The sequence below is a fragment of the Dunckerocampus dactyliophorus genome, chromosome 6 (genome assembly GCF_027744805.1).
Source record: "Dunckerocampus dactyliophorus isolate RoL2022-P2 chromosome 6, RoL_Ddac_1.1, whole genome shotgun sequence".
Classification (NCBI taxonomy): Eukaryota; Metazoa; Chordata; class Actinopteri; order Syngnathiformes; family Syngnathidae; genus Dunckerocampus; species Dunckerocampus dactyliophorus.
Window position 1 is genome coordinate 13,000,912 of NC_072824.1, and position 12,934 is coordinate 13,013,845.

The window sequence follows — 12,934 nt, forward strand, 5'->3', positions numbered from 1 at the left end:
ATTTTACTCACTTACTTGCAGTTGTGTGCACTGATTTTGACTGTTTGGTCATTACAGGGGACCCAACCTGCGATTGATATTTTCCAATCAGGCAATAGGTCCCACAACAGCCCTCTGATCAAGGTAACAAATGATCTTGTCTGAACACAGATGCAGGCAGTTGACACTATGTTCTTATTAAGAGGTAAGAAAAGTTTGTGGGAATCACTGGTACTGCTCTAAACTGGTTCAAGTCTTATCTGGAGGCCAGGACGTTCTTTGTTGGAATTGGTAACTGTGTCTCAGACCAAATGGCTATGACCTGTGGGGTTCCCCAGGGGTCAATCCCAGGACCCCTATTGTTCAATCTCTACATGCTTCCTTTAGGCCAGCTAATACGTAGCTACAATGTGTCCTACCACAACGATGCAGATGAGACTCAGATGTCTGTGTCACTGACGGCAGGTGAACATGGTCCTGCAGATTTACTTTGTCACTGCATCAAAGAGGTCAGTGTGTTGATGCAAAACAACGTTCTCCAGCTAAACACAGACAAAACTGAAATTATTGTCTGTGGCCCACAGAAACAAACAGAAAGTGCTATCTGTCACCTTGAAACTTTCTCTCTAAAACCTAATCATCAGGTTAAAAATCTTCGGGTAATAATGGACGCAGATTTGAACTTTTAACAGCCACATCAAATCAATAACATCAGCAGTTTTATACCTTCTAAAAAACATTTCCAAAATTAAAAGTATAGTGTCTAAGACAGATTTACAGAGACTAATGCATGCCTTTGTCTCCAGCAGGCTAGACTACTGTAACGGCGTTCTGCTTTCACACTTACTTACTCTGGTCTGGACCAAAAAAAAAACATACTTGGTGCCCATGTAACCTGTCTGATTCGCTCTAGTGCAAGCCCGGGGCTGGAAAACGGTCCACCCAATGAGAGTCAAGAGCACTTGCCATCGAGCTAAAAGCCCAAGCTGCCAACTTGATGTCCAGCGCAACTCGGCAGTTCGGATTTTTGGACATGAAGTTGTATGACATCCCAATCAGCAGTGGACTACATCAACAGTGACTTACCCCTCATTTGGTCCCACGAGTCCAGTTCTGGTCGGATTTCTGTGACGAGGAACGTAGTTCTGCTTAGTTGCTGGGTCATTTAAGGAAAGAGTTTGGCTTCTCAAAAACATTATGTGTTCAGAAGAGTACGGTAATACATTTGCGTCATAAAAATGCCTCCTCAAAAAAATAAGACCTCACAAATCGCTCAGCGTTATATTTGTCTCCCGCCATGTCCCTGCGCACTGTTGCCTCTCCATCTGTGTGTACGTAATGAAGACGCTCGCATCTTCTTCCGCTGTGGAACACACATAAACAATATGGCCGTGGCGCTCTGTCGCGGATGAAGAGGCGAGCATCTTCAGAAAGCAAAAAGTAAAGATACTGTATGAGAAAGTTATGAGACTAGTTGGAGTTTAGATCTATCTGGAGATCAGCACTATATATTAACTATTAATGTGCTACTCATGAAATATTTGTTAAAAACATGTTTTTCTCAGGAACAGACACAAACATCGTACACGTGTTCATACTGATGATGGCGTTAATGTGCCTAAACACAATCAGAAGTATGATTGCCATATTACACCTTTATTATTGTCAAATTGGGACTCAATTCTCATAACATTACAATCTTTTTGGTAATATTCAGACTATGTTCTTTGAAAATGACTCACATTTTTATCATAGACTACAACCTTATGAATGACTCATAATTTGACTTTGTTTGGTTTTGCATAATATTGCATAATAAACTTCATTCACCCGTGTAAAAATACAGCCTTTTTTCTTACATTATTTTGACTTTATTCTTATAAAATTACTTTCATGATCCTGCCTGTGTTGGTTTTGCAGCCGTTCCCTTTTCTTTGTTGCAGTACCTTTGTTGGAGTTGCTGTTCATCTCTCCAACAGGCCTTTATCAGCCTGCCGTTTGCCACCGTAACGCCGATCTGTCTTCCGTTCTGCACCACTACACAACCAGTCTTGCTCCTTGTCTTGTTTAGTTATTTTGTGTGGTTTCGCCCCATCTTGTGCTGTGATTTTGTGTTGTACTTTGTGTTGTTTTTAGTTGCCGACACTGTTTGTTCATCTTTTGCTACCAGCCTGTGCTCTTTTTGTTACATTAAACCTTTTACCTTACGGTACTTATGTCTCTGTGCCGCCTTGTGACAATTGCAACTTTTTTCTCATATTTTTAATAACATTATGACTATTTTCTCTTAAAATTACTTTTTTTTAAAAAAATCATTACAACTTCATTCATAAATGTAAAATTATTTTTTTTCTTATAACACAAATTGTTATAAAATTATTACATTTTTTTCACAGATTTTTCACCATACAGTCGTCCCTCCCTCTATCGCATTTTTTCAGAAATGGATTAATAAAGAATTGCTGTTTCGTGGTAGACTATGGTCTATTATTAGTCAAAACATATTGAATTACAAGTGAAATCTAGTATTCTGGTCACTCGGTGGCAGTAACGGCACAAAACATTGAGAAGCCACCTTACATTACATTACCTTAACACAGTGGTTCTCAGTTATTTTATGTCCCTCCTAGGGGACAGAAATGTTTTCACGTCCCTCCAATTTCAAATACTATTGAGAAACTGATAATATCTACTTATTTATTGGTACTATACAGACTGACCTCAAAACTGAAACCAGGAAAATGCAACAAAATGGAGAACTGTGACGCATACAAGCGTATTCAAGAGTCAAATTGCTAGTCGAGTATGATAAATTTGTACATGTTGGCAGGTCTGCACTGGCACTGAAAGTACTCCCCCCCCCCCCCCCCCGACAGTTTTCTGACTGCATGAAATCATGAAGTCAGCTATGGCATGTCAGACATGATAGAGTAAAAAAAAGTTATCCTCCCATTCCGTGTGGAAGTGTAAGTTTGGCTTTAAGAGAAATACATTTAAAATATTTAAAATTTAAAAGAAATAAATTCAAGGCTAACTGGTTAGCTCGCTAGCCTGTTAACTCACTAGCAGAAACAATGAGGAATAGGAGTGTAAAGGTAACTATAGGGGTGTTATTTCATGTCTACGGGGCCCTAATAATGTTAGAAAACGTATTTAGAAAGTCAGAAACAGTAGGGATGTGCGAGTACACCACTTTTTTTTTTGTCCTGTCCTGTTGGCGATTCATGCAAACATCCAGTGATGGCAAACAGGGAAATAATCTGTCAGCCTCGTTCACTGTAGTTTTCTCAAAAGCACTGCGTTCAGTAGTACGAGCAAAGTTTTCCAACTGACTTTATACCACCAGCCAAATTAGAAGCAAGCAGATGGAAAAAAAAAACAAACACCGGCAGTGACCGACGCAACAGGAGCCATTTTAAACTCTGTCTTGTTAAATGCACCGTGTACGTAACAAAACAAGTCTACCAACTAACTTTATATGTCATACAAACCGAAATAGAGCGAAATAGAGAACGTGAGCTGGAGTCGAGCCCAGCTAGCAGAGTCACTGCTAGTCACTGTATTCTGTGGCATGGTTCCTCTCTCTGACTGTAGGGAATCTGTGTGTGTGACAGGCCAATCACAGAGTGTGAAGATTGAAGAGTACATAAGTAGTTACCCAATGAGGATTTTCCTTCATCACAATTACGGATAATGACGAGCTGTACTCATTTCATGCTTGTGCTCGGCAAAAATGCATTTTCCGTAATGGATAATCGCCTAAAACGAGTAACCGGTTCATCCCTAGTAAACAGTTTTTCTATGCTCTAACTATAAAAATAAATTCCATTTATTGAGAATGAATTCTGTATTGGGGAAATTCATTTATGGCGGTTGGGTCTGGAAACAATTAACCATGATTAACAAGGGAAGACTTTATACATTTTTGTTCACGGTGGCACTAATGCGTCATCATATTCTAGTTAAATATAAACATGGTTGCATTGATAAACAGCAAATTTAAGTTAGCACTTTAGGACACATTTATAAATTCAAAGAAGGTTGACAGTTTTTCACTCAAAATTGTGCAAAAAAATGTTTAAAAAGTTTTGCGCGTTCGCTTTATGCCACACTCTTCTCAGGTAGATATTTTACTATCTTAGCGGTGTGTCTGTCGGACAGACAGCACTTTAAGTCCACACTCAATGTCCTTTTCCTCTCGCTCAAGCTTGACCAAGTCGGCCATAAACATGGCACACAGCTCATGGTGGCGTAGCTAGCGAATAGCATAGACGCAAGGTGCATTCACGGACGTGGGGTCGTTACATTATTATTTTTGAATCACTTGTCTATAACATAAACAAACCAGCCAGGAGCATCTCTCATGCAGTTAATGGTCTGTGCTAACATTACTGTTCAAAGCTGTGCTTCGGAGTGGCTTGAAACTAAATTACACTTAAAAGACTGAATGAGGGTAGAAAGATCACAGTGTGTCCTCGTGTGGTCAAATTTGACTGGTAGTCATCGAACCTTATTTTATCCAGGAAAAATGTCATGTCAGGGGAGCCCTGCTGCAGAAGAATTATGGACTGATAGCATTCAATACAAAATACAAAAAAAAAACCTCGAAGCAACGTGAAACACTGAAAAGAGAAGTGATTCACAGGCGAACAAAACACGCAACTTGCTGCCGATAATTTGTTTCAAGGTTGAAGGAAATGAAAGCAAGCAAATGTTTCATACCATACAAAAGAGATTTGATATTTTGATAGTGAAGGTGACAAATTTCTGCACTCGATGAGAGGGAAAAGAAGCTCCGAAGACAGTTACTGTGTACATTGCGTGCTATTACAAAAATAAGCATTGAGCTTATAACAGCAACAACTTTCAATGGTGGCGCAAGCGCTAAGTGAGCTTGCTTTTATTTTTAATAACATTTACTGAATTGAGAGGCAGCAGTAGAGGTGGTATGCAAAGTGATAGAGTGGTACCTCAAAATATGAACAACAGCTTGGAAAGTTTGTTTCAAGAAAAACAAAATGGCCTCCTAACTTGATGTTAGCATTTTGTTTGTACGTCTTTTATATCTCATTAGTGGCTGACTTCTTTTTACACTTGTGTGACAATTACTATTACAGAATGTGCATCTGGGATATCATTTTAATTAATGTATTAATATTACAAGGTAAACCTAATTTGACACTTGTATGAGAGTGATAAATGTTCAAATGTTACTTCAAACATTGACTGTACGGTTAATAAACTTTCATGATGCTGACCGTTTCACAGTGGAACCTTGGTTTTCGTGCACCCCCGTTTTCCACGAAAATTATTGCCACAAATATGTCTCGGTTTTCATACATTGTTTCCGTTATCATTCGCCTGACAAACTGGATAGTGGTTCTTTTAGAGTTGGGCCCCTATAGACAGATTCCGCCCAGGGAATCCTTTAATCATCTGTATTATGTGTGTGTGGTTTATTTGTTCGTAGAACGCACACACAACAACGAACACTCTATCTGTCGCTGTCTTTCCGCCTTTCAAGCACTGCACCGTGCGCTGATGAGGCTTTCAAGCACAATCCGTATTTCTGAGTGTTAGAGGAATCTGTGTTTTGAAAATTTATATCGGCTGCAAAAAAAAAAAAAAAAGTTGCAAGTTCCTGAAGTTTGATAAAGAAAGAAGTCATAGCAAAGAACAAAGGTTGAGTCTGTTACAGTAGGATTGTAATGGAAAGGTTCCTTAGTTCACATTGGTTGCAGGGGGAATGGAGGCAAATAACAGACAGTGAGTCGGGCCAGTGTGTGTAATGATGATTGTACATGCCACTGAGGTTTACATGAAGGTTCAAGTGAGCAAGTATACGACTGTCAACTCTTTAAAGTTAGGTGTGGAACAGATTAGAGTCCAGCGCCCGTGTGGCTTTTCCGTCCGTACCCCCTCTGCTCGTCTCTGTCTTTGCTAGTCTTCAGTAAAGGTAAAAGTCATGTATTTCACTTTGTTTATTTCACTCTGCATATAAAACAAATAATTCTCTATTTTTTTCCTGTGTAATATGTGTTTTGTGTTCATATTTTTGGGTGTCTGGAACGGGTTAATTAGATTTACATTGTTTCTTATGGAAAAATGTATTCGGTTTTCACTACGAAGGGTTAAGGACGAAAACCAAGGTTCTACTCTATGTCTATTGAACTAATTCTTTCCTATCGGAGAAATGGATTTGAAATCAGCACAAATTGTGTTTGATTTGAGGTTTTACTGTACAAAGAATTCCAGACCAAGCAGGAATGAGTGAAAACAAATATAAGTGCTCAACAACCAAAACATGGCTGACTGGGGGCATAAACACAACAAAAATTTCTCAAAAGTCACGTCCCTACGCGGGTTGTAATGTTGTGTGTATCACATAAGTGAATGACTAATTAAAGGTTGCACAACGTGATCCAGGGTAACACGAGGATAAATCGATGAATTTAGATGAATGAAGGGATTCAAGCTGACTAGCTGAGTGGATCAGGAGGACATGTTACATTCTTTTCATGAAACAATCAATGTGTCGTGATTATAAGCAATAAAGAAACGTGACTATAAGACACAAATGTGGATCATTTTTGTTAGGTAGTTGTGTGTTTGTCGTCTAACACATTAGCCCAAACTGCATAGAAGTTGCTGAGGCACTTGTTTCAAGTCACATTAGTCGAGAGAGAGAGATCACAGTATGTCATTCTGCTCTTCATTGGAATCCATAATGCAAAGGTGGCAATGATTGTGCTCTATTGCTTTCTACAGACATGGCGTCCCTGTCAGAAGCTCGACTCTGGTACAGACTTTTTGCGTCCCAAAGAGGTTGTGCTGTAGCGAGTCCTCTGCAGCGTACCGTAGGTTGTTTTGTCCGCGTTCTGCCCTCGTGTCGAGGGTGTCGATGCGCTGTTTCGATGCAACGATGCCGTCCTACGCATGCTCTGTTCTGTCCTGGCCGGTAGGCTGGACGAGCTCTGGGAGCGTTTGATGTCGGACGAGCTGCGTCCTGCCTTACCGTTCAACAGTTCTTCACCCTGATGACTTGAGCCGTGAGACCTTCTTCGATCGCCCCCCGCTGCTCCGTTAGACAGCGTTTGCCTGGGCAGAGTCCTTCTGCCGCAGTCGTCGTCATCTCCCCTCATCCCTGAATTCCTGGAGTCCTTGTCCCTCCTCAGGAAGTTACCTTTAAAAAAAGCCAGCAGCCCCTCCTGGCTTTTGACCTTAGAACCTCCTTCACGTGCAACATGCCGTTCCTGATCAGTCCTGTTCTCTTTGTCTCGCCTCCTGAGAGTACCATCAAGAATGCTGGAGGTGCTAATGCTGGTCTGAACCCCACCAGACACTTTCTTGATGTCAATATCCTGCTGTGTGTTCGAGGAGCTCTGCCTCCTGGCTTCTTTTCTTCTGATAAGACTGTCACTACCTGAGCTACCGCTGACAGCACCCTCGTCTTTTGACTGCCTCTCTTTGCTCTGTCTGAAGCTGGAGTTTTTATCAGATGGCCTCCTTTGGCCCTCTGGCACTTGTTTGGACTCAGGCTGCAACTCCTCTCCTGTTTTCCCCACACAACTTATCCGTCCTGCACTTGAGGATCGGCTTCCATTTGTTCCCTTTGAGCTACGGGGTTCATTCATTAATGACACTATGGGATCTTTTGTGCAGCGAGGCCGCCGGCCAGACTCCAAATACTGGACCAGTTCAACAGGGGTGGGCTCTTCAGTTGCCGGAGGAGTCGGGTCCGGCTTTCGTCGGTCTCTGGAACCAAAGGACCAACGCATGGGGAGCACTTTGCTCAGGGCATCCTTGGCCTTGCTGGGTGTCCTCATGCTCACGCTGCGACCTTGGAGTCCCCTGACAAAAGGTCTGCTCTCAAATCCACCTTAACAGAGTAGAGAGGAGAACATTTTAGTGGCAACAACAATACCGTACCTCTTCTTAATTGTCAAGTGCCATCACACATCGGTAAAGCTTCACTTTACAATGGAGTTTAAACACAAAGTACTGCTGTAAACTACACTCCACAAAAATATAAACGCAGCAATTTTGTTTTTGCTCCCATATTTCACAGGCTGCACTCAACTATACTTATACAACTATACTCAACAATACTTTTTCTATGTACACCAAAGGTAGATTTCACTCAAATATTGCTCACACATCCGCCTAAATCTGTGTTAGTGAGCATTCATATTTTATAATTCATCCACCTCACAGGTGTGGCATATCAAGATGCTGATTAGACAGCTTTAGGCTGGCCACAATAAAAGGCCACTCCAAAATGTTTTACTGTATTGGTGGGATCCGGGGGCACCCGTCCGTATCTGGTGTGACCGCCTTTTGCCTTACGCAGTGCAACGCATCTCCTTCGCATAGAGTTGATCACGTTATTGATCGTGGCCTGTGGAATGTTGGTCCATTCCTCTTCAATGCCTGTGCAAAGTTGTTGGAAATCGGAAGGAACTGGAACACGCTGTCTGTCGTACACACCAAGCCAGAGCATCCCAAATATGCTCAATGGGTGACATGGACTGGTGATTATCAGGCCATGCAAGAACTGGAATTTTTAGCTACTTTGTTGGCCTCCCTCTCAAGAAATGTCTTCCCCATAGAGTACATAAAAGCTCAGACATATTTCATTGGGAGATACGGTAGCTCCTTTCTCACCTCTCTCTTGTTTAGTATTATTCTCGAAGAAGACAGGAGACTCAGGAGAGTCGGGAATGGAAGACGGGCAGGTGGTGGAGGAGCGTGACACCATGCTGCCTCTCTTGCTGTCTCCTGTCAGTCGGATCAACCAGTGGTCTGACACTGAAGAACTTGTAGAGCCTAAAAGGGACACAAGGCAGCAGCTGAGGTTATTTTATTGTTATGGAGTTCCCAACATCTTCGGTGAGTAGTTAAAAAATGGAACATCCTGCACATTATTCAGAACTTTGGGCAGGTGGGGACGCTAGTGTTAGACCTTATAAATAAGAAAAGGATTAGATACATCATTTGGAAGCTGGCGCAACATCAAATATTGATAAAGTTGACAAAAATAATCTGGATCTGGATCCAATAATCCAGAACAACTTTAATAAGTCATAAAAAAACAACAACAAACCACTGCAGCATGAAATTACATTCAGGAGCAACTTTTTATTTGGCTTCAGTCAACTTTACCGATGCTCTGCAGTAAGGTATATGTTGTTTTTATCCTGCTCTTCTGACTTTTCTTTCTCAGAAACTTGCCTTTGGAAGAGCTGTGTGTCATACTCATGAGAAGAACAAAACACAGAGAGGAGTGCATTTTTTACTGTTTAAATATTTTATACAGGTTCAGACATTCATTGAAATGAACTGTGCTTAGGATTTATACTGCAGGGAATAGTGTGGCTGTAAAGCAGGGTGTCTAAATGTGCAGCCTGCAGGTAGTTTGTTCACGATAATCCTCAATAGAAATAAAACACATAGACTCAAAATGATCAAAAAATCAAACCCACGGGACGCTCAATCACCCCCTCAATCGCTACATTCGTGAGCGTAATAAAGATATCTCATTTAATTATTGCAATTGCTCCTCTGGCAACTATTAAATGTGGCCGCACCTGCCACAGTTGAAAAAAATCAGAACATTTCAAAATAAGACTGGAAATAAGTCAATGAAAGTACAGTAATACAGCTAAATAGAAATGATGGGACAAGTAAACAGGGGTGGCCAGGAAAGGGAGGAGTCAAATAATAATGCGTTAATGGAAGTTTCCTTTAATGGCACTAATTTTTTTGACGCACGATTAACCTTCGCACGTCCTGTTTGACCCTCAGCCCGCACCGTAGTTTGACGAAACACAGCGGCGTGGCAGCTGATGGAAGAGGGAACGAATATTGAGTAGAAATGGGCAAAGAAAAGGATCATTTCAATGCTAAGTTTAGCTTCACAGCCCTGGCAGATGCCTCTCTCGACAACACCAAAGTTATTTGTGTCAATGTGAGCGAGCTGTCAGGAAGCACGTCGCCAAGAAGAGGAGAGAAGCTACTGGTGCACTGCAGGTATTTTTTAAATTGTCACATACACAGTGGTGGTGTCGTGCCGTGGCATACGAGTGTCCCAACTAACAAGTGTTTTTTTTAAATGCAATCCGTCGCTCTGATGATTTTTGCTTTGAACTCATAGCTAAAATTTGGGCTACCAGCTACTGGTTAAGATTCATGATTCGAGATTCAAGAGTTTTATTGTCAGGTAAAACAGGTAGTTCTGCTATGCAATGAAATTCTTGTTCTGTTCATTCTCCCAAAGAAAGAAAGAAAGAAAAACACAAGGAAAATGAAGTTAGTTACGGGCAGGCATAGCCGAGGACAGCTATTTGGGGCTTGTGTCAATGACAATGGATCTAAATAGCATTAGCTCTCGGTAGCGTTACTACCGGAACATATTTTCAGCACACACCTAACATACGTACATTATAGTGATATGATTGATCTTTATCTTTATGTATTGTGCAAAACTATGACAGGAACAACATCAAATTAAAAGCACTAAATGAATACAGAGCCACCATCCACCAACAAATATGAGGTACACCAACAAATATGTACATTAGCACTCAATGAGTCATCAAATCTTACCTTTATGCATTCCCACATAGTTTCAGCATTTGGGAGCAAATATGAGGTGAGAGAAAAAACAGAAAAATAACTGTAAAGTAGTCTTTCTTATCTGTGCATCGTGGAAGATGATGCATAGCAAAGTTGAATGGTGCGTTTAAGGAACGTGGAACAAAGTGGAACATGTCGGCGCTCTCATTAATCATGCAAACATGGCGGGATTTCTAACTAAATATTATTTTTTTAAATAAAACAATGGCCCATATTTCCAAAATTTGTATCAAATCACATCAAATTGTATCGTTTGTACGCTGTATCGAATTCTTCTGTTTTTAAAATATATTGTATATTGTCACTTAATTCGTGTATCTACGCTGCGCCCCCAATTATTAGACAATTTGCATTATTGATTATTAGATTTATTATTTAACAATAACAGCGCTCTTGGTCAATCCAAAATGTTAATAAACCTCAAATCTGAATATTTAAGGGAGTGGAAGTGAGGTTTTGGCTTTTGTTGAGAATATCTGTAAGTGCACAATTATTAGGCAACTATTAGTGTGCAGAATTATTAGGCTTATTAGACACTCCAAGAAAAACTAAAATATTCTTATCTCACTACTTTATTTTTTTAATTCAGAATGATAAACAACACAAACTTTACAAATAAATATTTCTGACATAAATCAGTGACCAATATAGCCACCCTTCCTTTCAATAACAGTGTAAAGCCTTCCATCCGCGCAGTCTGTCAGTTTCTTGATCATTTGATCAACTTTGTGTGCAGCAGCAACCAAAGCCTCCCAGACACTGTTCAGGAAGGTGTACCTTTTTTTCTTCACTGTAAATCTCATGTTTAAGGGCCCACAAGTTCTCAATAGGGTTCAGGTCAGGTAAGCAAGGAGGTCATGTCATTATTTTTTAAGATCTTTACTAGCTAGCCAAGCAATGGAGTACTTGGATGCATGAGATGGAGCATTGTCCTGCATAATCATGGTCTTCTTGAAAGATGCACACTTTTTCCTTTACCACTGTGTGATAAAAGTGGCAGTACGTAGTTTTGCGAGTTGAGTTTGAGTCCATCTTCAACCTGAAAAGGCCCAACAAGCTAATCTTTAATAATTCCAGCCCTTACCAGCGTCCCACCTCCACCTTGCTGGCATCTGAGTGGGAGTGGAGCCCTCTGCCCTTTCCCGATGCAGCCCCAGGCCCATTCGTCTGGCCCTTTCATCAGTCCATAAAACTTGAGAAAAATCTGTCTTCAGATATTTCTTGGCCAAGTCACAACCTTTCAACTTGTGTGTCTTGTTCAGTGGTAGTCGGGTTTCAGCCTTTCTTACCTTGACCATGTCTCTGAGCACTGAACACCATGTACCGTACTTCTGGACTCTCTAGGTAGATTACAGCTCTGGAAGATGACGGCACTGGAGAATAATGGGTTCCTGAGAGCTGCACGATTGATTTTTCTCAAATATTTGGCAGTTAATTTGCATGTTTTTCTCTTGAAACGTTTCTTGCGAGCCTGTTGTACACTTGCAACAAAATATTTAATGATTCTGTGGTCACGCCCTAATATCTTGGCAATTTCTGCAATTTCAAAAAGTGCTGCATTGCTATGAAAGATGTATTACAGTTCTTGACTTTCCAGAGTCTGTTAAATCTCTTTTCTGGCCCATTTTGTCAGCGGAAAAGAAGCTGCCTAATAATTATGCACACCTAATAAAGGGTGTTGCTCTCCTAAGGCCACACCCTCCCTCAGTACACACATGCACATCACCTGGCATGCTTAAACCCAATAGGCATTCAAGTTTATTCAGCTTGGGGTTGTAAAATATGCATAAAAAAGAGAATATGGTCAATATACTGACTTACCTGATAATTGTACACACAGTGTAGATGCATATGGAAGTGTTTACCACAAAGAGATTTACATCCCTACTTATTTTAGATAAAAACGTCTTTCTATCTCTGATTAATTGTGATTAATTCTGATTTCACTATGGACAAAATGAGATTAATCACAATTAAATATTTTAATCGATTGACAACCCTAACATAAATATATATACACACACACACACACATACACACACACACATACATTCACACTTCTTGCACTGCAGGAAGATGCGTGCAGTGATCATTTTTCAGTGTGTTTTTCTGTATCTTTTGCAAGCATTTTGTATAAAGATGAAAAAATAATTCCTACTGGACTACTGTGCGTGTGTGTTTTAGATCTTTAGCATTGATTTGCTTGCAGGCATGGAGGACACCAGTATCATAGCAACTCAAAAAGGAAGTAGACAACCTGTGATGACTGCAAATTGGAGCAGAAAGTGCCTTCGTCATGGCCACTGTGTGCTATCTCCAG

The 12,934-nt window shown here is 40.7% G+C and overlaps 1 protein-coding gene across 2 annotated transcripts in view; it reads right to left on the minus strand.

Moving 5' to 3' along the window:
- Positions 1-2,900: 2,900 nt before the first annotated feature.
- usp43a (ubiquitin specific peptidase 43a) overlaps positions 2,901-12,934 on the minus strand; it is a 125,636-nt gene continuing 115,602 nt past the window's right edge. For both annotated transcript variants that reach the window (XM_054779837.1, XM_054779836.1), the window contains 2 exons: positions 8,644-8,805; positions 2,901-7,858 (listed from right to left, as the gene is read on the minus strand). In XM_054779837.1, the coding sequence (XP_054635812.1) occupies positions 6,762-7,858; positions 8,644-8,805 (1,259 nt within the window). In that variant the 3' untranslated portion in view covers positions 2,901-6,761. The remainder of the gene's footprint in view (positions 7,859-8,643; positions 8,806-12,934) is intronic.